The sequence below is a fragment of the Larus michahellis genome, chromosome 10, assembly GCF_964199755.1.
Source record: "Larus michahellis chromosome 10, bLarMic1.1, whole genome shotgun sequence".
Lineage (NCBI taxonomy): Eukaryota > Metazoa > Chordata > Aves > Charadriiformes > Laridae > Larus > Larus michahellis.
In genome coordinates this window covers 21,490,375-21,512,863 of record NC_133905.1, presented here as the reverse complement: position 1 = coordinate 21,512,863, position 22,489 = coordinate 21,490,375, and the positions used below count along the sequence as shown (strand labels likewise).

Here is a 22,489-nt window from a genome sequence, read left to right as displayed (position 1 = left end):
TGCCTTCTGTTTTGGAGCACACGATAGTGCAGTAACACCCATATTGCAGAAACTGCTAGCAACACTGGGAGTAAGCCTCAGAGGAAAAGCTGCCCGTCAGATAAGCACATGTAAGGTCACACAAAGACAATTGTTCAGGCAGCATTAGGGGAAAATTTTCAGTGCTGCTGATTATGTAAATTTAGACATGATGTTTTGTATAGAGGACTTTGCTGTGGAGCATGGGCTGAATAGAACTTCCAGGAATTTTACAAGTAAAACAAATGGAATGAACTTGGGAAGTTTGCCGTAGATGCTATGCCTTGAATCTAACTGCATTGCCTCAGTAAAATTCTACAGTTCCTCGTACTGCATGCCACTTACTCTATTAGTATTGGTAATACCTTTACTCCGGTGGACACTTCACAGCTCAGTGCTGCAGTTTATTTCCCCAAGGCTGGAAAATATTTTATTTTAGCACTTTTCGTTCTTTGTATTCTCTTTTTACATGAAACAGAAAGGGAACATTGATGATATCCCATCAAAATAGCTGGAATGTTGTTACCCAGTCTGCACGGAACTATAACCTAGCTTAGATTCCTCGTCTTTGAACATTTCCAGTTTCATAATGTGGTTTTTGAAACAGCTGTCAGCACATAAGATAGGTCATGAGAAATAATGCCAACACAGGGCAGAGGGACAGTCTACTATGAGCCTGCGTCCCCGTATTATCTCACCTAGACATGTCATACTTGAAAAGAAATCAGACCCTCGGAGTTACGTTTCTGCACAACACTTGTAGCTTCAGAGAAATGGAAGATATATCTGATGGGCTTGCAGTCTTTCATTTTTTATACAGACTAGCTGACCTGCGAAATGAACTTGAGATTTACACACGAAACTGCTGATGTATACATATGAGCACACTGCAGTGAAATCTTACAATGTAAGAGAAAGAGGCAGCTTCAGTCAAAGATCTCTCTGTGCCTCGGATCTTCAAGAGAGTGGCTATAACAAAGTTAATTGGAGATTTATGCTGGAGTTCACCAATTGTTGCAGGTATGGTTTACCGTGTGAGATCTTCCTGTGAGCAAATACAAGTGTCTGTAATAAACACGAGAATAGTAATCAACTAGAATACCGGCCCTTTAAAAACAAGGAACAAATCTGTTTGGTGTTTTTGGCACGTATTTCCATGGAGAGGACTTTCAATTTCCCCAAGCAAGGGAAAATCATCCTGGAATTGATGACAATAAAATCGAAGCAGATTCAAACCCATCCATTCTTGGCGAATATGGACTCAATGTGTTTTGGAGAAGATAACTTCTCAGAACTATTTAGTTCAGATTAGATTCTGTTATAAATTTTAATAAAAATAATATTTATTTAGGTTTATATAGTGCTTTCCATTTAATGATTTAAATGAATTTTATACAACACTCTCAGTGAACAAGATCACAAAAAGCAAGCAGAACCTGACAGAACTATTCCATCAATTTATTTACAAAAAGAACTGTCAGAAGTCATGTAGTCCTATGCTGTATACCTGTTACTGCTGCAAGAGTGGGACGCTGCAAAATTAAAAGTCTGTTGTAGCAATGAATGCTCAAATGGTAGTGGAAGAAAGCAGGAGTACGCTGAAAAAGGTATTGTTGTGCAGTTGCCATGTTGGTAGACTTCTGGGAGCATTGTCACTAACTTCTCCAGCACAGGCGGGTGCCTCCTCTATGAGCACTTTGACACGATACGGAGAAACAGTTGTTACCCCTCAAAGAACTGAGCTGAGGGATTATTCACATCTAGTGAGGATGAAATTAGATTGCCAGATAGGAGACCTGAGTTCAGGTCCCAGGTCTGACAGTGGTGGTTTTGAAGACTTAAGTTACGCCTGATCAAAATAAAAGGCATTTGATTTTACTCAAGGCGTTAAATTTGATGACACAGTAGGCATTCATTTTATTTACACAGTGACAATGTGTAGCAATGGGTGCTGCGTATTTCATTTAAGGCATATTTTAGTTGAAACATATGAGGGTTTAAACACAAGATATCTTGGTAGACAAAGCAAAATGATAAGGGATACAAATATTGTTACAATGGAAACATTATTAGACTTACCAGATGTCAATATGGTTTTAACCATACACAAACGTGCATCTCTTCAGTGGGAACTCTTATACTATTTAACTGGTGCAGAGCTTGAACAACAATTTTGTTGTAGCCTGGAATGTGTGCTCATGGGTCTGTGCATGTATAGAGTGTGCATCTCACATTTGATTTTTTATATTTCTATTTTAGACTGTAAGCTGACTGCGTAGAAATGATTTATTTTAGTGTCAGGTATGTATAATTTTTAAAGATAATTTGGAATTTGGTATCAGGAGTTTAAACTGTTTTCATGAGCTATTTGTCACACAATGTTAACATTAATTGTTCTTTTTATCTTCTAATTCTTCTGACTATTCAGAGGTGTCTATGGTGCTTCTATATCAATATTTTAGGATTAGAAATACATTTTTAAACTGAATCTTTCAGTCATTTTCATTTATTGTGCTATCACAAAGTGCATCACAAAGTGGTCTCACAGAGAATGTAATGGAGTCCTTTTAGATGATGGAATGAAGTCAAAATGTGCACCTACACTAACATTTCCTTTATTGAGTGACACATTTTCTGAAAATAATATGGGAAGAGAAACATGTACTAGATGGCAGGATCCACTTGGTAATTGCACCCCTCCTTTAATAAACTTCCATGATACACTGTAGTTGATGCAGAAGCCCAGAATCGTTCTCAGTACCCGCTAGATGTCACCATTGATACAGAAAAAAATGTGAGGATATATTTTTCTGCCTCTTAAAAGCGAGGCTGGTTTTCTCACCACACCTTAATCAAAGTAGAACTTCAGTCCAAGCCATTCCAAGAAATTTATTATGTTCTCTTAAAGCTGTCCATGCTCTGACCTTGTTTATTAACTGGAAAACCTTGAAAATATTTTACAGGAAACCACACCTGGAATATTCTCTTGAGGCTTGGCCCCGTGTGGTAGTTAGTAGGCTTCTCCATTCCTTACCCTAACTTGCTTTCCTCTGCTTCTCTTACATCCAGAGCCATTTGAATTGCCTATTCAGTAAAATAAACTGTTAATTCCTGTTAAGTACCTTGCTAATTGGAAGTTTAAAATAGGCAGTATCTCGTTTTCCTATTTTATTATTATCTACTATAGCTATCACATCAGAGAAGCCTACTATGACAACTTCTCCTGTCTTTATTATTAACACAGTTACACTAAGATTATGGACAAAAATGAAGGGAGAGAAAAAATATTCAGGGAGTTTTTTCCACCTAGGTTTAGCTGTTCAGTGTTTGAATATTCTTTAATTGTACCAGAGGTACTTGTTATAATAATCATAATTTTTAGACCAATTTTTCAGTTATTTTGTTTAGGTTGCTGTTTCATGTATTAATATATTTTAAAGTCAGAAAAGGCAATTGTCATGATCAAGAGGATAGACTTCTTGATAACTCTAAGTAGCCTTGAGTGAGCATGTTTCAGCAGTGTACACTAATAACTGTAGCTGACTTAGTGTGCTACTTTTTTATTTCCTCAGGGATCACCTAAATTACCAACTGTTTTGGCTGGAATCGCTGTTGCATATCATAATAGAGAAAAAGATCATAATGGCTGTGAATCTGAGCAATTGTTTGTGACAGGCCACTGTATTGGAGCATATGTTTCAAAAGATGCTCCTTTGTAGTCCAAAAGAAGGCGTATTTTACTACTTGTGCAGATAGTGCTCCTGCAGTGAAAAAGCTGCCTGACTTCTAGAATGAATTTTGCTGCTTCTATATTCTGTCTCTGTATTTTGCCTTTTTTTCTCCTAGATTTGAGTTCCCTAATTGCAGTTTTTCCTGCATGTTACTTGAGACGAAAGTCAACTAATCTCTGAACCTTGTACAATACACTGAAATAGACTGAATTTAAGTTTATTCCTTTAACACATTTTTCCAATTTATTCAAATGCAGAGATATTAGGGCTTCATTTAATATTGAATACTTTAAGTACAACTATTGACATTCAGGTGTTTAATTCAGAGAAATAAAACTGACAGAGGATAATAATAGTTTGCATTTGTTAGTGTATTATATCCGAAATTTGTAAGCATCATGCAAACGTTATCCTAAGTGTTGCATTGTTACTGTAAGTCTTGTCATATTCACTTTACAAAATAGGCACACATGGCACAGAGAGACTCTAAGATCTCAAGATCATTAATTAAGAACACGGAATTCAGAATTTCTCCTCCAACCATTAAACTACCATTTTTTGCTTCTGATGTAATGAAAGTATTACACAGAACATCCCTTCAACTCATCCCACCAAATTCTTTACAGTACTCAATTGAAGGAGTTCCAGTCCCATCAGAACTTTGTTGTTAAGCTAACTGAGCAATTTCAGAAGCAAGAAAGCATTCAGGAAGTGGTAAATTCATCAGCACAACACAATGAATGGGAGGACATTCTTCTTACGTTGAACCTTCAGGATGCCTCTCTAATCATCCTTCCCAAAATGTATGGAAAAGACTTACATAAACTCACCATTACACGCAAATGTGACTTTAGCTGTTGAAGTTATCTGGTTCTGGGATTTCTTCTTAAAACTAACATACTCCACAGTGTCTGCTCAAAACATTCACTGAGTTCCATAGCAGAAGAATAGGAATGAATGCTTTACCAGTGTGCCACAAACAAGGAGGTGCACGGTCTTGAGATATTCAGCTAATATAGGGTCTGAGATCTCCTCTGCCTCAGTTTGCCTTTCTGCTCCCCAATCTGTATACTCTTTGTTTTATTTTGGTGTATTTGTTCTGTGAAGTTGTCAGCTTCCTGGTAAGTTAGCTCATGCAACATATGCCACTATGGAACTATATTTTCTTCCTTTGGGAAGACATCTATACCTGATCGCACTTAGTAAGAGGGGTTTGATTCCTGTTGTATAACAGTGTGTGTCTGGTTTTGAGAATTAGTTAGTGCTTAGAAACAGTTAAATCAATGGCTGAGCAAATGAATGCTCAAAGTTGGCAGAGTGACTGTTAGCTGCAAACTCCTCTTTGAAGGCTGCCTCCCAGCTTTTCCAGATGAAGCTGTTCTTACAGATGCTTGCTCACGAGGCCCTGAGCAACATGATGTAGTATCGAAGCCAGCCCAGCTTTAAGTTGTAGGTTGCACTGAGATGTCTTCCTGAGATCCCTTCCAACCTAGAGTATTCTATTATTGTGTGTTTCTCCTGAAATATTTTACAGCATTTACAGCATGATTTATAAAATGCAATTAAATATCAAGGATAAAAAAGGTAAACATACTTCATGTATTTTATTTTCTGTTTTGCAAACTTGAGTTGTTGCTCATGCATTTGCCTCATTATAGTAGGAAGAGTTTGCCTACAAGATAAGGATATATGGATTAGTATTGCCACTACACGCTTAGGTTATTTGTAGGAAGATGAAAATATGTGTAGTCTATAATCAACTACATTCTGTAAGTCTAGAAACAACAGCATACCCCTCTTGAATAGATACTGATAGTATGTTGAGTATGGAAAGTCTTAGCAAAATTTCTAGGACATAAAAACACTATTTTTTTTTTCAGTGAAGTTAACATATACAGGTATAAATGAAGCAAGCATGATATCAAAGAGATACAGTAGGTTACAACAGGACTTGACATTTCAAAAGTTTACGATTTGAGGGAAGCTATAAATAAACGGTAGACTTTTTTAAACAGTTGAAGCTTCTTTCTTTGACTACGCAAAGTACCTCCACTTGCAGATCTCACTTCACAAGCAGTGTGTTCCCGTGTTTAATGGAGTAAGTTGAAAGAGAAAAATATATTTGGCCAGTTACAGAAATACTATTCTATTTCTTCCTTTTCTGTAGCTGAATAATTTATAATCACTGAAGGTCTCTATTTGTATCTCCAGTTTTTGTTCTACATGAAGAAATAGGTAATCTCAAATTGTAAAATGAGTACAACAGTGTAACAGTTCTGAGATTGCCCCTGAGTTTTTCAGATACCTGATCTGTCTTAGTTCTTCTTCAAATGCGTTAAAGATGTTAAGTGCACATTTCCCACTTTTACTAACACTTGTTTATAAATTACAGTTTTCCAAAGTCATCTACTTTACCCATGGTGTTTGTCTTTGAAACCGGAACATTTTGTTTGGTTGACCTCTTGAGCTGCTTTTTAGCTCAAAAAAATCAGACCGATGTTAATGAATGTGAAGGATCTTTTTGAATGTCTTCTTGAAATTTTGATTACAAAGAGGATACAGGAATGGATTTAAGGTGGAGTTCACATAGCCCAGCCATATAGTGAACATGTGTAATTCCGAAAATTTTTTATGGCCCTGGAAAGCTATTACCATAAATAATACAAAATAGGGAATCCAGCACAGCATAAAGGCTGCCATTATGACCCCTAACTGCTTGGCTGCTTTCCTCTCCCTGTTCCCATGCAGTCCTTGAATGTGCCTTTTGGAATGGGCATGCAGACTTTGCCAGGTTTTCCTCAGGTAAGTCAGTCCTCTGACATCCCTGTTCTCAGTCTTTTCCTGAGGACTGCAGGCTCTTTCACGGTTAGGACTGGAGTGCTGTGTACAGGATACCTCTGTGAAAGTCTGGTTGTCTGATGCATCACTTAAGTCACTGTCTTGTGAGCAAGGCTCCTCTTCATTTTCGTTCTCTTCTGTTACACACACGTGCTTCTTTTCAGCTTTATCTGGCTCAGGCTGGGCAGCGGTGAGAGGAAAACAGCTCCATTTAACGACTTCCCTGTTATTCTTGGCAACAAATGCCTCTGAAGACTTGACAGGATCACTGAAATGAAGTTCTGCCTCCATATCTTTGGGCTGGGGGGAGCTTTGCTTGTCTTTGGTAGAGCTGTTCTCATATAAGATTTGCTTTTGGAGGCAAATATTTTGCTTGTCCTTCCTCTTACTATGATGTGTGGGGTTTTTTTCTGAGAAAGACTTACGTGATCCATTGATGAGCTCTCGGTGCTGACAGTGTTTTCGAACAGCTCTGAATATTTTATAGTAGAACCATAACATCATTATAGAGGGTATGTAGAAATTGACAATGGCTGTCAACACTTTAAACCAGGTGACTTCAGAGAATTCAGTTTCACATTGGTTTTTTTCTACTTTCCTTTCCCCATTATTAGCAAAAACATGCCAACCTAGGATTGGAATGACCCACATGAAAGAGAGCAACCAAACCCCCAGAATCATGAGCGATGCTCTCATTTTTGTTCTATACTTGAGATATTGCAGTGGTTGCTGAACTGAACGATAACGGTCAATGCACAATATGAAGAGATTGAAAATGGATGCAGTACTGGCCACATAATCCATTGACAACCAGAACAAACAGGCTGGTAAGCCTAGAGTCCACACATGACTTAGGAGATAAACAATATTCAGAGGCATAACAGCTGCACCAACTATAAGATCTGCAATAGAGAGGCTGACAATGTATAAATTGCCAACTGTTTGCAGCTTCTTTTCAGTTTTCACAGCACATAGTACTAATATATTCATGACAATAGTGGTCAGTGAAATGCTTCCCAGGAACAGACCTAGAGGAGCTGAGTGAGGGTTAGTTGAGTTGTCTGTTGAGTTTTTTGACATCTTTTGCACAAGAACACAGAATGAAAATCAGAGATGTCCAGGCCTTGGAAATTCAGTCTTGGTTTACACTCCTGGATGAAAACATGGATTGCTTTGTGAATTTTATTTCCAGAACTATAGAAAAAAAAGAAATATGCTCAATCACTGTAGTACTAAAATAAAATAATAAAAATAATCTGTGCTTCAGTTTAGCACCATCCCTTTTAGGACTTTCCTAAATAATTAATGTATTTTTACATAGGGGTAATTTCAGATGTGCTCTATGAAAAGTACTGGAGCAAGCTCCACAAACCAATCCAAAATGGCTTGCAGAGGTGTTTCATGGGGCTTCATATAATTCTGACCCTAGAGTCTGAAGAAGACATTTCAGTCTTCACTGTTTTAATTTATTATATCTCATTAAATAGCTGATCATGAACCGTAACATAAACTACACATTGGCAAACCAATTTAAGGTGTGTTAACAAAAAGCAAACTAACATGTTTTGTACTAAATAGTTTTAAACAAACCAGTCGTTATTTACATCTACATCTAATAGTTTGAGAATACAGGAATTGAATTTCATTATCCACCAATAATAGGGTATCATATGTGTTCTGGCTTTGGCTGGGATAGAATTAATTTTCTTCACAGTAGCCACTACTGGGCTAGGTTTTGGATTTGTGCTGGAAACAGTGCTGATAATACAGGGGTGTTTCCCTTATTGCTGAGCAGGGCTTACAGGGAGCCAAGGCCTTTTCTCCTCCTCACACCACCCCACAAGTGAGTGGGCTGGGGGTGCACAAGAAGCCAGCAGGAGACACCGCTGGGACACCCGACCCCGACTGACCAAAGGGATATTCCATGCCATATGGTGTCATGCTCAGCAATATAAAGCTGGGGGAAGAAGGAGGAAGGCAGGGGACATTCGGAGTGATGATGTTTGCCTTCCCAAGTATGGTTACATGTGCTGGAGCCCTGTTTTCCGGGAGATGGCTGAACACCTGCCTGCCCATGGGAAGCAGTGGTTGAATTCCTTGTTTTGCTTTGCTTGCACGTGAGGCCTTTGCTTTACCTATTAAATTATCTCAACCCACAAGGTGTCTCACTTTTACTCTTCTGATTCTCTCCCTCATCTCACTGTGAGGGGAGAGAGTGAGGGGCTATATGGGATTTAGTTGCCAGCTGGTCAAGTGACAAGGTATTCCAAACAATAAAAAGACTTCAGCCAGTATCCACTTTCAGCTGATAGAGAGTCGCAAATAATTACTAAGGCTGCAGCCAGTGCCCATGTTTTCACTGGTAGGCAGTCATTCAAATTATAGGTAATGACTAATCTCTTCCTACCCAATTTAGGCTTACACAGATTTCAAACACTTAAAGATGGTTGCCCTATTTTATTTCAAATACAAACTAATAAAATTTCAGGGAAAATAATAGGATTTTTCAGGATTAATAAGCAACTTGTAACTTCTCAAATGTATTTAAGTATAGGGTCTTTTAGGCTGAATGTTACTAGTTAATAATTCAATATTTCATGCTAACTTTATCTCTTCTTATTGCAGTAATCAGGGTTGAAGCTAAAATATTTGTGTGCTTTCTTACAAGAGGTCAAATTCCTTCTTCCTTAAGCTTTACTTACAAGCGCCTGGTATTATGAAAGAAGATGTGTGCTTGGTAGCAGCAGCATCCATAGGCAGAGGAAATACATACGCTGTGAGGTACGAGCTCAGGAGCTGTGTTCTGTAATCCTGTATAGCCTTCAGGTTCTGTCATGCATAGTTCTTCAGTGACAGCTAGTCACAGATGTCAGAAGATCAGAGAGGCCTCAAGCATCTGTTTGAGAACAAGAACAGAAATTACTCCATGGATCTTAAACCAACGTATCTGGTGATGGGAAATGGTTATATCCCAGTCTGTCATTGTATTTGTTTCCACTGCTATACACTGTAACCTCTCTGCTGGAGTTAAGTATATGGGGCACAGTCCAGACAAGAAGTTATGTTAATTGCTTCAGGGACCTCATAAAGAAATGACTGATCTTCACCCTCACATATTTTCATCTAAATTTATGGGAGAGAAGGCAACTTTCATTGAGTCTTCAACAGAAAGAATAACAGCAAAGGCAGGCATCTGATTGCACAGCTCTCCTCAGTTATTTATGAACTGCACGTGGAATGAAAGATAGAGCAGGATACAGTAAATGGTGTTGACTGCTTCCCAGACATTCTCTTTACTACTGCTGCAGTGAGATAGGGTAGGATTTAGGAAGGAGCCTGCAGAACTCCATCTGGAGTACTTCTGCTCCAAAGCAAGCATGAAGGTCTAGTTTTTCAACTCATGCTCTAGTTTTATTAAAACGTCTCTTAATAAAAGGCTTTTATTAAAATGTCTTTTAATAAAAGACAAAGTTTGATTACTTTTCTGTTTTGGAAGAGTTTATACAGGCTATAACAATCCGAGAATGATGTCAGGAGATGCAAATCATTTGAGAACTCTAACAAGAAAAATTCAGGGTAATGCATTTGCTCTTTTAAAAATACACATACTAACAGGCACTCCATATTTATAATAATTCTGTCTTGTAACATAATTTTCATCACAATGTCATTTGAGCAGTTTAAAGTCCCCGATGGATTTTATCTTCTCTGCTTTTTAGAGAGCTGGCCATGTACTATTAAATTTTAAAGTGAAATTGAAGAAGTGATCTGCTAACCATCATACAGTAATGTTAGATCTAAAATCGGCCAAGGCTCCCTCGCTCTCCAAACAGTGTCCTGACTACGACTATGTTTTTTTCTGTCTAGACTTTGGGTCTGTATTCATTCAGACACGCTACGTTGGTTTAGAAATTAATTTTTTTGTTTTTCAAACTTTAATGCAGTGCAAGCAACTTAGTCTGGCTTTGACCTTCTGACATCTTTCATTGTAGTAAGTCCACTTACATGATAGGGTCTAATGTGGCTGGAGTGGGACTCTACTCAGTAACAACTGTCTACAATATTAATCACTGGAATAGGCTTGCAAGAACCATTTGCCCTAGTCTAGAGTGAGTAGATCTTGAGGCTGCATTAGGATATCGAAGCTTTATAGTAACACTGCATTTTCCATATTGAACAATTTGTGGTTTTCATGTATGATCTTTTACGACCCTGACTTTGTGAGTGTTCTCCCGCAAAAGACAGTATTTTAAGGCTCTGGGTAATTTATGGTTTGGAGCATGTTGATGAGAAAAGAAGCCACTCTAAGAGATAACTGGAAGAGGGTCCATACCTTCAGCATGAAAGTGGTATACCCAGCACATACTTCCTACCTATCTAGTTTTCTTTGAAGACAAATGGTACTTCTGTATCCATTAAAAAGATGTAGAAAGAGATTGAGCAGGCCACAAAATGCTTAGAATAGAGCAGAAATGTAATGTTGCCTTTGTATGATCTAGTCCTTGCAACTGTCTCTTTGCATTCCCTAGCATGTAACACCATGTGGTGCTGCTGCTTCTGCCTGAGATCGTTCCAATCATGCAGAATTCTTAACAATAAGTTATGATAGGCATTTAGCAGCGTGTCAGACATACTGCAATCCCACACTCATGTGTGTACAGGAAACAGAATTTGGTCACTTTCTTGAAACTTTTAGGGGCCTGAAGAAGGCTTCCAACACAGGAGTCTCTGTGCATCTTGCACCCGTCAGTGCCCGTGCTTTGTCGATAAGGAGTAAGTTGCAGAGGACCTACATGTCCCTCTCCAACACAGCCCAATAGAACAGCACAAGAGAAAACAGTAAGCTTCTCCTAAGAAGCAAAAGTGACTGCACACAAAATAGCATGCAGAGAAGTTGCATTTAATTGCAGAAATGTTACGTTATTGGTCAGTGCCCTCTAGTACCACTCTGTACTTGGAGCTTTGGCCCTTATATCACAGTCTTGCCCACTAAGCTTACATTGAACTCCTACACGATTGCCACTCTTTTTGCCACAAAACTTTGTCCAATGGAAGATAACTAGAAAATAATAAGACTTGCTCCATATTAAGACATTCACTGATCACCTCTTCTGTGCTCTAGGGAAGACTGTAATCCACAAATTTTTTTCTTAAACTTCCTACCATCATCATTAGTAGTGATGGTACTAAACACCATCAGCAGTTAGTCATCATGAGAGCACTGCAGTAGCAGCTTCTTGCTCTTCACTGAGGCACACACCATTTTGTAGTAGCTGTAGACTGTTTGTGGTATATGTACCGCTGTTCAGGAGCTACTGGTTTAATGCCTTATCTGTAACTCAGTTCCCAGTAGAGGGACTGTAATAATATTGAATAAATGTCTTTTAATATTTAGATGGTCTAACTCTTATTACACTGAGCCAAAGCTCACTAATACAGAACAGATTTTAATGAAAACAATCAGCCTAAGATGTTGCATAGCTCTTTGGAATTTCTAAACCCTGACCTCACCATGAGATGCCTTCTTTAACTTTTACTGTCTGTGAAGAGCTTTTTCTACAAGGAAAATCAGCAATTGTGATTTGTTTGTTATTGTATCAACAGTGATAATTCTTCCAAGGAACAAGGATCTACTGGGAGATGCTAAGTGGATGCCTTACTGACTCATTAGTGCAGGTGCAATCTATTAAGCCCTGACTAAGTGTGAGTAAGTTTCTAGAAACAGATGTTGGCATATCTCTTAGGGATAGGTTTTAAAGAAACTACAGCTACAACAGGAAAGGCTAGGCTAGAACAAAATTCTTGTTTATTGGGCTAAGTTCAAGGCAGAAGGTAAGATTTGATTTCAGATGACTTGTGTTGACTATGTTGTACTTAAGAAACCTATTTGTTTCTAGTGATTTTTTTAAATTATTCTTTAGGTGTTGAAAGTGATTAACACACTAGAGGTTTCATTAATTTTTCTGTCAAAGATTTATTTATTTCTTTGTAAGAAAACAATCCCTAGGCAATGCCTGCCAATATTCAAGGAGTGTTTTTGATGAACAGTAAATGAAAAACTTGATAACCTGCTTGTTGTTCCCATTCAAGTGACCCAGTATCTCAGTCCAGGAAGGACCAGGTCCTTTTGTTTAGAAAAGTGTCTACCGTTATGAAAGGAAAGACTGGATTCTGTCTATGCTTGAGTACTTCTAGGTAGTCTGAAACAAAAAGACTATGTAATCTGAAGCTTTAGTGTCTGACCAGTGAAATTTTTTCAGTTCTCCTAAATTGTTCTCTTCCCCCCACATACCTATTTTAAGAGCAGCTAGAGTTATAAATGAATCTTTTACTATGTGAACAAATAACCCAGCCTGATATATAAATACTTTAATTCCTTGTTTTGATTATGACTCTTCCTTTGTGTGAAGAAACTCTTAACCAACAGGTTTGGACACCTGGCTGCCTAGTTTTGCATAAACTTGTATTGCAAGCATTTGGTGGCAGAGAATTTTCAGTGGTTCTTGATGTAAATGCTGTCGGGGAAAAATGTGGCCAGAACTAATTAGCAGATGGACATTATTGCAGATGTGCTGAAATCTACTTTACAGACTAGACTGCAGAGAGAAATTTGCTGTCTGAGTTGTTGGATCAGTGATGTGCATACTGATTTCAGGAGTTGGATGCCCTGGTGCAGGCCTTCAGTGTGCCAGGGTGACTGGCAACAGTACTGTTCCTGGGGAGGTAAAGACAAGCAGGCTGTTTCTGAAGCCTTCTCCACATTTTCACTTCCAAAGAGAATGGATGGTCCCATGCTATAATTACTGCAGTTCTTTTTCCCCTCCTGGTTTCAGTGATTTGCCTAAACGTTATCATGAATAGGCTGTACAGTTTCAGAGCAAGGACAAAGCAGAGCAGGAGTAACGTGGTTAGATCCACACTCCTAAGATATATTTATTCAATTATCTCTAGGAACGCACATGACAACTCATTTTAAACTACTTTAACTGAAGTATCCTTGAATCCATTTATCCTGAATGTGCAGTACACTGTGAATGGTCCTCTCGTGCTGAGAGCAGTGAGTGGGGGACCACTTAATGCAGTATTGCAAAGGGACTAGAGCAAGGCCCTTTCATACAGGAGCTATATTGCTTAGCTGCGGTCTGGTCTGTGACATCAAATTTATCCTTATTTCTCTAACTTGGATCGTGATGTTCTAAGGATAGCAAGCACACCTTATGAACAACCAAAAGACGATGCAGAGCCTATTGTGAAGGGAACTTGAAGTTTTTAAGTAAATTCTTGAAGTCTTCAAGGAGGAAAAAATGTATTTATAATTATAACCGTATGATATGCTGAGTTTGTAACTTGATTATGTAAGGATATTTTCTTTTCAGTCTAGTGATTCTACTGCGCTCTTGCTATTTTTTATTTGTGTATCTGGATATTAGGGTACAGGCTGTCAGGATTGCAAATAAATACTTCTGCTTTTATTTAATTGAGGAAATATTGCATATGGTTTCCTTAAGTGAGGGATAATTCAAAGAGCAAGAAAATGTCTGGGCAGGCTGAAAGATTTGAAAATATAAGTGAAAGTTCAGCTTGGGGCTTGTAGATTATACTTGATATTTTCAGGTTTTAGTTTTTATAGAATCATAGCAGCTGCTTCCCCAGCCACATGCATCAATCAATTGGCAGGCTACATGCTGCTGTCAACAGAGATTTTTCTGATTGCTGATCTTCATGCTGTTATGTGTCTGGGGGTCCTGGCTTTAGTAGGAATGAAGTTATCTACAATTTTAGCTATCTGCCAACAAAAATTTAGACCTCCACAGCCTTCTGAAATAGTTTTAGCATGAATAACACAAATCATTATATACAGTCATGTTATTCTTCTCATCCCAAGTCTTTAGCTTATTATAACAAGCACTGAACTTTGTGAGGAAATTATTTGAATCTGAGTCACCACTGCACTGTCTGAGCACAAATCTTGATTAAGATGCTGTACTGTGTCTGCTTGTGAAAAGACTTGTCTCTTTCAGAAATATCTGGCTCCGTTGGTGTTCTGACCGTCTCCCCCCACCTCCCCCTTACTGGCGTACTGTTCTCTTAAGTGGATTAAGAATACTGTACTGGATCCTATCTTTAATCTTCCTCTCGCTTTGCAATCTGATATCTTTGGGTAACAACTAAGTGGATGTGTTGCTGTTGGATTTCTGGTGGGGGGCAGGAAGGAAAACTCAGCTTTTCATTTTGTACAGTGAGAACAAACATGCTCATTTTACCACTGACAAATTTCTCAGGGGTCATTTAAAAAAAAAAAACAAAACCACAATCCAAAACGACTGTGTAGACAGTTCTGCTTGCGATACTACAGTAGTGTACCTTTGCTGATCTTCTACTCTTTCCACTTTAAAATAGCATGCTGTCCTTCTCGTACGTGGGAGGAATTCAGTTAGTCTCAGAGTTAACTATCATACTTCTGTGGCATGGCAGGGGGTCAGTCACTTTCCAACTTAGTTGAGAAGTTATATTATATGCCACTATGAATGCATATCACTGCAGGGGAACCAGACAAACTATTATAATGTATCAAAAGCAAATTATTTCTGTAAAATATGGAAGCTTATGACTTCGTGGTACAATTGCAGCTTTACTCTCAAGCAATTGAAAGTTTGAGATGCTTATTACTGGAGTTGTGCCTACACAGGGGTACTGATTTGAAGCCATCTGGCATGAAAATCATGATTTATGATTTAAGTCTACTTGCTTATGACTTCTCTATGTGGAGAAACAACTTGTAAAAGAAATATTCTGAAACAAATCTAATCTAACGCAGTTATCTAGTTTAAGCTTATACTAACTTTGCATCCTTCCATCTCATCTTATGTTTCTGTTCTTGGGCACTGCCAAATACAAGAGGCCGTTTTCAAAACATAACTCACACTGTAAGGGCAGTTCTTGAGTGAAGACTGATCATAGAAATACTCCTGCGGAGGTTCTTGCTGTCATTAGCGTAACCAGAGTACTGTCAAAGCTCTTTGCTGTGAGACAGGGCAGTGTGTCCTGCAGAAAACTTCATTCTGGTTTTGATATTTGCTACGTGTTCTAGTGTCTCTGTGTTCTGCTTTTCTTTTTTTTTTTATAAAGTCAATTATTTGATCTCCCCAGATGACAATAAATAAAACTTCTACTGTATGGTTCATGTATGATGCTGAGAATATGTGAACCCGGAAGTATATATTAGGTATTGTTTACAGTATATTAAAAAAACCCAAATAAACCTTAGAAAGTGATGATTGGAAGGCATATTCATGGACGAGTGACAATCTTGTCAAAAATGGAAACTGAGTCCAAAATACAAACATGTTAGTCTAAGGAAGTGTTCACAAAACTAATAACATGCAATGTACAGCAAAAATCAAATATTTGCTCAAAAAAGACGGTTACCTTTACTATGTAAGGTACCCAAGAATTGAAGTTTAATGTGCATCTAAAACATATTCCTGTGTAAAGAAAACCTTCTGTGAACAGAAAATACTGCAATAGTAGCATTTATTTATATGAGCAAGTATGTCCTAATTAATTTGCATGGATAAGCATACAATTCAATGCGAAGTAATGCTTTACTCTAAATATGAAGAGGCCATGCCAAGATAGGAAGCTAAACACCAAAACTGAATTCAGTCTTGTGAAGTTTGATTTTTGGTATAGAGTGGTTAGGAATGGAAACACTCTCCTAAAATGTATATAACTAGTCAAGGGTTAGTGAATAGTAGTAGAGAGGAAAGATATTTTTAATAATATTTTATTCTTTAAAGAATGGTTATCACTTGTGGCATGCAATCTTACTCTGGGTATGCTCTTATCTATAAAGAGTTTATAGTTACTACTCTCAGATTTCACATACTGTTCAGGTATAAGTGCCTTCAGAATTTTTTTCCCTTGTGTATTTATGGTACTGGTTTCCCTGCATATCGTCTTTTTTCTGTTTCTTCTCTTTAGAACTCACAAATAGTGTTGAAAGTCTAAATGAATTAGAGTTCTGAGAATTAGAAGCTACTGTTTAATGACACTGTTCTGGGTTCTTAGCGTTATTTTAGACTGAGAATTGACTCTTTGAGAGCATTATTTTTCCATGCATAATTAAGGACAGAGCATATATGTCTTTGATATCTCTACACTGGCATTTGTATACTCCAAATCACATTCTGCTTATTTGAATTTTCATCGTCCCAATACTGATGCATATGCAACTGTGTTTTGTAGCTCCTGGAGACATAAATCAGTAGTTGAAAGCAGGCATGGAAAGCAAAGGAAAAGTATAAGAAAGTTATCTTCCTGCGCCTTTTAATACATCCTGCTTTGTGCCAAAGCCGTGACGTTTTCCTTTTTCAGTCCTCTACTTTAGCTTCCTTGAGCTTTACCAGGTCTTTCCAGATCCTCCCTCGCCCCCTTCTTCTAGGGGAGGGGGAACTTAATATCTGGCCTGTATGATTAATATGAGAGCTACAGGGAACAGCATCAGGAAAGTTATTAAATATCGCTTGTCATTCAACTACTGACAGAACCTTGGCTACAGAAACACTACTTACTATTTACCATGACTGTGAAACGGCATGTCTCTGAAGACCACATGTAACATGCAGGTCAGGCAATGCTCACTACTGAAATATATGGGAGGTTAAGACCAGAATTGTAGGACCTGCAAGTTTAAGCCTTTAACGAGCTAAGATCATTATTATTCTCAGGCAATTTTAGTGCAGCTTAGTAGGGATATAATTGAATTCTCTTTATATTATGAGAAGCTAGAGACTAACTCTTTCTAAATATAGAATCATAGAATTGCCTAGGTTGGAAGGGACCTTTTCAAATCATCTAGTCCAACCATCAACCTAACTCCGACAAAAAAATCACTAAACCATATCTCTAAGCACCACATCTGCCTGTCTTTTAAATACCTCCAGGGATGGTGCCTCAACCACTTCCCTAGGCAGCCTGTTCCAAGGCTTGACAACACTTTCAGTGAAGAAATTTTTCTGAATATCCAGTCTAAACCTCCCCTGGCACAACTTGAGGCTATTTCCTCTTGTCCCATCGCCTGTTCCTTAGGAGAAGAGACTGACACCCCCTGGCTACACCCTCCTTTCAGGGAGTTGTGGAGAGCAAGAAGGTCTCCCCTCAGCCTCCCTTTCTCCAGGCTGAACACCCTCAGCCGCTCCTCACAAGACTTGTGCTCCAGACCCCTCACCAGCTCCATTGCCCTTCTCTGGACACGGTCCAGCACCTCAATGTCTTTTTTGTGGTGAGGGGCCCAAAAGTGGACACAGCACTCGAGGTGGGGCCTCACCAGTGCCCAGTACAGGGGGATGATCACTGGCCAAGTCCTCTGGCCACACTATTGCTAATACAGGCCAGGATGCTCTTGGCCACCTGGGCACACTGCTGGATCATATTCAGCTGGCTGTTGAACAACACCCCCAAGTCCTTTTCCACTGGGCAGCTCTCCAGCCACTCTCCCCCAGGCCTGTAGTGCTGCATGGGGTTGTTGTGACCCAAGTGCAGGACCCAGCACTTGGCCTTGTTTGTTGAATCTCATACAATTGGCCTCAGCCCTTCGATCCAGCCTGTCCAGATGCCTCTGTAGAAGAACTCATTTTAACACTGGTCCTATATTTCATGAGCATTAAAACCAAAAGAGCTAACAGAAGATGGACGCATTCCAAAGAATGTTCTGGCCTTCAAAATGTAAGCTCGGACTTCTATTAAACTCTTCTTCCAGTGTCTCAACTTTCTGGTTTAAGTTGGACTAAATGTCAGTTTTTCCATGGCAATAAACCAGCTTTATTCCTGTGTTAGTGTTTCCCATATATGGATTATTGTTGCCCAGAGATAGTGGGGAAAACCCCATCATGACTGGATTCCTAAAGCTTCCAGATATAGTGTTAATTTTCCCTGCTAGGCTAAACATCAGCAGCATCATCTAGTTCATTATCAATGTGATCTCTTACAAACCAATATTTAAGTGCTATTAAGTAGTGCAGTACTAGAGAAGCCTTATCTTCTCTACTCTATTCCCTTTCTGTAAAAAGAGATTTTTCCTATAGGTGTTAGACCTATTTAATAACTGTTGTAACAGATGAAAACTCTTTTGCGCTTCAATGTAGTAAGCAAAACCACTAGCTGTAAAATCTCTTATAAATGAGGGAAATTTTCCAGTTTAGCGGTGCCTTTAAAGCTGAGCAGCCACAGTGACTGGGGATCTGTTCTGTTATTGCAATCCATTAATCCAACTCACGGAAACAGGACATCTTTCATACACGGATAGCAAAAAATCTGTAGTTTTTTGGATTCCACCTTACATTACTATTTACTCCAACCCTTGACTAACTGTAAAACTAGCTGGTTTTAATCTTTCTGCATAAGAAATGCCATTAACTTTTTAAAATGTAACTCAACCAGTCATTCAAATATCTAGGTCTGTCTGTTTCTTTCCAAGTGACTCGGTGAATCTGGAGCTTCACTAGCCAAAAAATAATACATAATGTATGTAAACAAGAGTTCTTAGTCCTTTTAAATGTTGAGGTTTTATACCCCAATACTATATCTATTTGCTATGCAGTTTAATAGTTTCCAACAGAAAGAACTGGGTTTGGATAAAGGAAGCTTCATTGTCTGATAGAGACTACGTTAGCCACTTGTGAAGCCTGACGAAACCATCTATGAATAACTTCTCTAAATTCTGAGGAACTGCTAGATCTGGAGTAAACTTACTGCTTTACAGTAAATGTAATTTGGCTTAACAGAGATGGATTTCTCAAGTTCAGGTTCGCATCCTTCAAGATGTTCTCTCTTTTCTCCAGCTTTTAGTATAGATATCGAAGAATCCAATGTTGCTATTCTTCACAAGAAGGAAAAAGTCTTAGAAAAATCTTAGAACTCCCCTTGCCCCAGAGTTAGTATCTGGTCAGGATAAGCACAAACTAGTTCATGGTCATACTATATTGCAATTTGTAATAGAAAATGTCATCCTAATACTTTATCAGGCTCTATTAAAAGAAACAACCCACAGAGTAGTAGTATTAACATTTTATAAAACAGACTGAACCCTTTAGAGTCAAAGAAAATCTGATTAATATTGTGACTCTCTCCCCACCCCACCCACCCCCAAGCTACTGAAGTGATGATCAATATGAAATTTCTTCAGGGATTTACCAAAATTAATTTCAACTCCAAGTGAACTTTTGGTGCTTTTAAGCTGTAAGAAAGACTTCAGCAGAAAAAAGCACAAGTTTAGAAATCCTAATGGGTGTGAGGACTTACTGTCTCCTTGCACTGTTAACAAAAGTAAACCGCGTTACTAAAAGGTTTGGTTTCAGCTCACTTAGATATGTTAATGTACAAAATATTTTTTTTTGTTTCTAATTTAGAATATATGTTGAATTATCAGTCTCTTTAAACATCTGGTAACCTTACTGTAGTAATATGATGAGTTCCTTAATATTTTAGCAATAACCCATTGAATGTCCAAAGTCTTCCCATTTCTTTTTTTTTTTTTTTAAATACATAGATATCTGATTTAAACAACCTCCTACCTTTCTCCAAGCAGTTCTAATGTTGACTCTTGAATTAAACAGATGGCTAAGATGAACAGGTGGAGCTGAAGGTCTCTTACAGCTAGAGAGCCTGGCACCTTGAAAGTAAACAGTTTAGAACAGCTTATCCAAGAAGCCTGATTCCTCTCCATCATTCCTGCTCAGTGTCTGTAAAGGAAAGGCTGGGGAGGCTATGTGAAGAATGGCCCACGGTATAGTTTTAGAGCAGGTTATGTCCCTGCTATATCCCCCTGCTCCCATTGTCCCCCCTCAGGATGTGGTGGACTTTACTGTATTTGAGAAATGCCACAAGATCTCTATGGAAAATGCATCTAGGATTTTTCCTCACCTGCATGCAAAAGTACGCTCGCCTTCAGAAAGGGCTGAGGGTTAAAGGCAAATTGCTTGATTTCAGGCAAATTGCTATTTCTTCCTTAAAACAAGAAAACAACCCCTCCCTCCTTTTCTTCGCTATGTACTCTTTCGTGGATACCTATTATTTGTCAAAAGAAAGATGCTTAAAATAAGGGCATAAATATTTTGTGGGTAAACAGAAACTCACCCTAACCTTCTTCATTCAAGTAGTCAGTGTGACCATTAAGTATAATGGAGAATCTGGATTTTATCCATCATTTTCCTTCCCTTCCTTCCTCTCATCAGAACATCATCTTCAGGCTCTTTCCTGTGCTGGCCCGTAGCGGCTGGGGTCCCTCGCCGCTGCCCGGGGCCGCAGGCAGGCCCTTTATCGGGCACCCTTCGTCCCTGTCGGGTCTGCAACTGGCGCAAGCGTCCTCTGGGGAAGAAAGCTTCTTGTATTGCTGCACCTTTTTTTTTTTTTTTTTTTTCTCGGGGGTGGGGGGGAAATCAGCTTTGTGCGACTTGGATGTATTCAGCCTATTTATGTCTGCTGGCATGGGAGGTCCTTTGCTCCGCGGCCCCCTGTGCCACCCTGGGCTGTGCTGCGGGCGAAAGCAACGCTCCCAGCTATTAGCTAGGGCGAGTCGGATCAGGCGCAGCCAACTTCTGCAAAGTGTTCTTAAGTAATGCTTAGGAAGGGCTGTTATAAATGAAGTGGGTTGTTTTGTTGTTCTTTTCTTTTCCCCCAGCCCTCCTCCCTGCGCTCAGCGCTGCCCGCCCAGACTGGGATGAGCGGGGCCGGGGGTCGGCAGCCTCCCCGCCGCTCCCCTCCCGTCTCCGGGGTGAAGATGCCGCCGCTCTCCCCTCGCCCCGGCTCCCTCTCGTCCCCTTCCCCGGGTTGGTCACTCACCGGCACAGCGCGGAGGAGAGCGGGGACGGGCGGGCGCAGGAAGCCCGGGCTGGGCGGTGCGCGGCTCTCACGGGACGGCGGTAGCCGCGCTCCTCGCCGCTCCCCTCCTCTCCTCTCCTCTGTCCCCCGGCGGTAGCCGCGTCCCCAGCGGGGCAGGGCCGGGGGCGGGGTGGGCTGCCCCGCCTCGCCTCGCCCCGCCCCGCCGGTGCGGAGCTGGCAGCTGCACGGCCGGTTTCACTCTTCTTTCGCCGGTCTTGCGCTGCCGGGGGAAGAGCTGGGCTCTGCCTGCAGCCGCTCTCCGACGAAGGGCTGGGACCCGGCCCTGCTGCTCCGCTCGCCGCGGCTTTTCCCCCCGCCCCGGCTCTAGTGCCACCCGGGGACGCTGGCGCCCCGCCCCGTCCCCAGCCGAGAAATCCCCCGCGGCCCCGGAGTTCCGCCGTGGAGGGGCTGCGGCAGCCGCCGCCCCCCGAACACGGCTGGCGCGTTGGCCGGGAGCGGCCGGAGGCGCCTCTGCTCGGCGTTGAACCCCAGTGTAGTGAAAACCTGTGGAAACAGAGATTACTTCCGCCTGCAGCGGGGAAGCTGCCCTGAGGGGTGAAGGGATCAATTTATCTGAGGTAACCCCAGGAGTCTGCGGGGGATCAGAAATCAAATCCTGGTTTGCGGTCATCCCAGCGCTCGACCTAGCCACAGGACCATCACTCTTCCCTTGAGAACGAGAACGCGTTCTTAAGTGGTTTGGTATGTGGCAGTTTCTTTCGCTGGAGCAGTCTTACGAAACTAGTTTAAGACCTGGAAACTCTCAAATGTAGAACACGTTATTGCATATCTTAGCTAAACAGATTTTATTTTTTTGTGCATGTGTGACTTATGTATGTCCAGTATATCTGGTCCGTATTGAACGTACACACAGGGGCTGGGTTTTTTTTTTGCTAAGGAAAGCAACTAACTTATCGATTTTCACTCCTTTTTTCTCCCCTCACTTTTTAAAATGTTTAGAAATGTGTTGCACAAAACTCTGTGTGGATTCAGAAGGAATATTTTGCTATATCTTATGTAAG

General features: G+C 40.1%; 1 protein-coding gene across 3 annotated transcripts; it reads right to left on the bottom strand.

Moving 5' to 3' along the window:
* Positions 1 to 1,507: 1,507 nt before the first annotated feature.
* HRH1 (histamine receptor H1) lies at positions 1,508 to 21,577 on the bottom strand. Of its 3 annotated transcripts, none has more exons than XM_074602546.1 (4): positions 21,429 to 21,546; positions 20,162 to 20,259; positions 9,290 to 9,483; positions 1,508 to 7,738 (listed from the first exon to the last, which is right to left on the bottom strand). In XM_074602546.1, exon 4 carries the CDS (start codon positions 7,665 to 7,667, stop codon positions 6,249 to 6,251), a length of 1,419 nt encoding a protein of 472 aa, XP_074458647.1. In that variant the 5' UTR covers positions 7,668 to 7,738; positions 9,290 to 9,483; positions 20,162 to 20,259; positions 21,429 to 21,546; the 3' UTR covers positions 1,508 to 6,248. The 3 variants fall into 3 exon arrangements, with proteins under 3 accessions (XP_074458647.1, XP_074458646.1, XP_074458648.1); XM_074602545.1 differs by having other exon boundaries at positions 1,508 to 7,781; positions 9,361 to 9,483; XM_074602547.1 differs by lacking the exon at positions 20,162 to 20,259 and having other exon boundaries at positions 21,429 to 21,577.
* Positions 21,578 to 22,489: the final 912 nt, after the last annotated feature.

Bases quoted from the DNA above. Each gene is read 5' to 3' on its own strand.
- HRH1 (XM_074602547.1), bottom strand. From the start codon at position 7,667: ATGTCAAAAAACTCAACAGACAACTCAACTAACCCTCACTCAGCTCCT.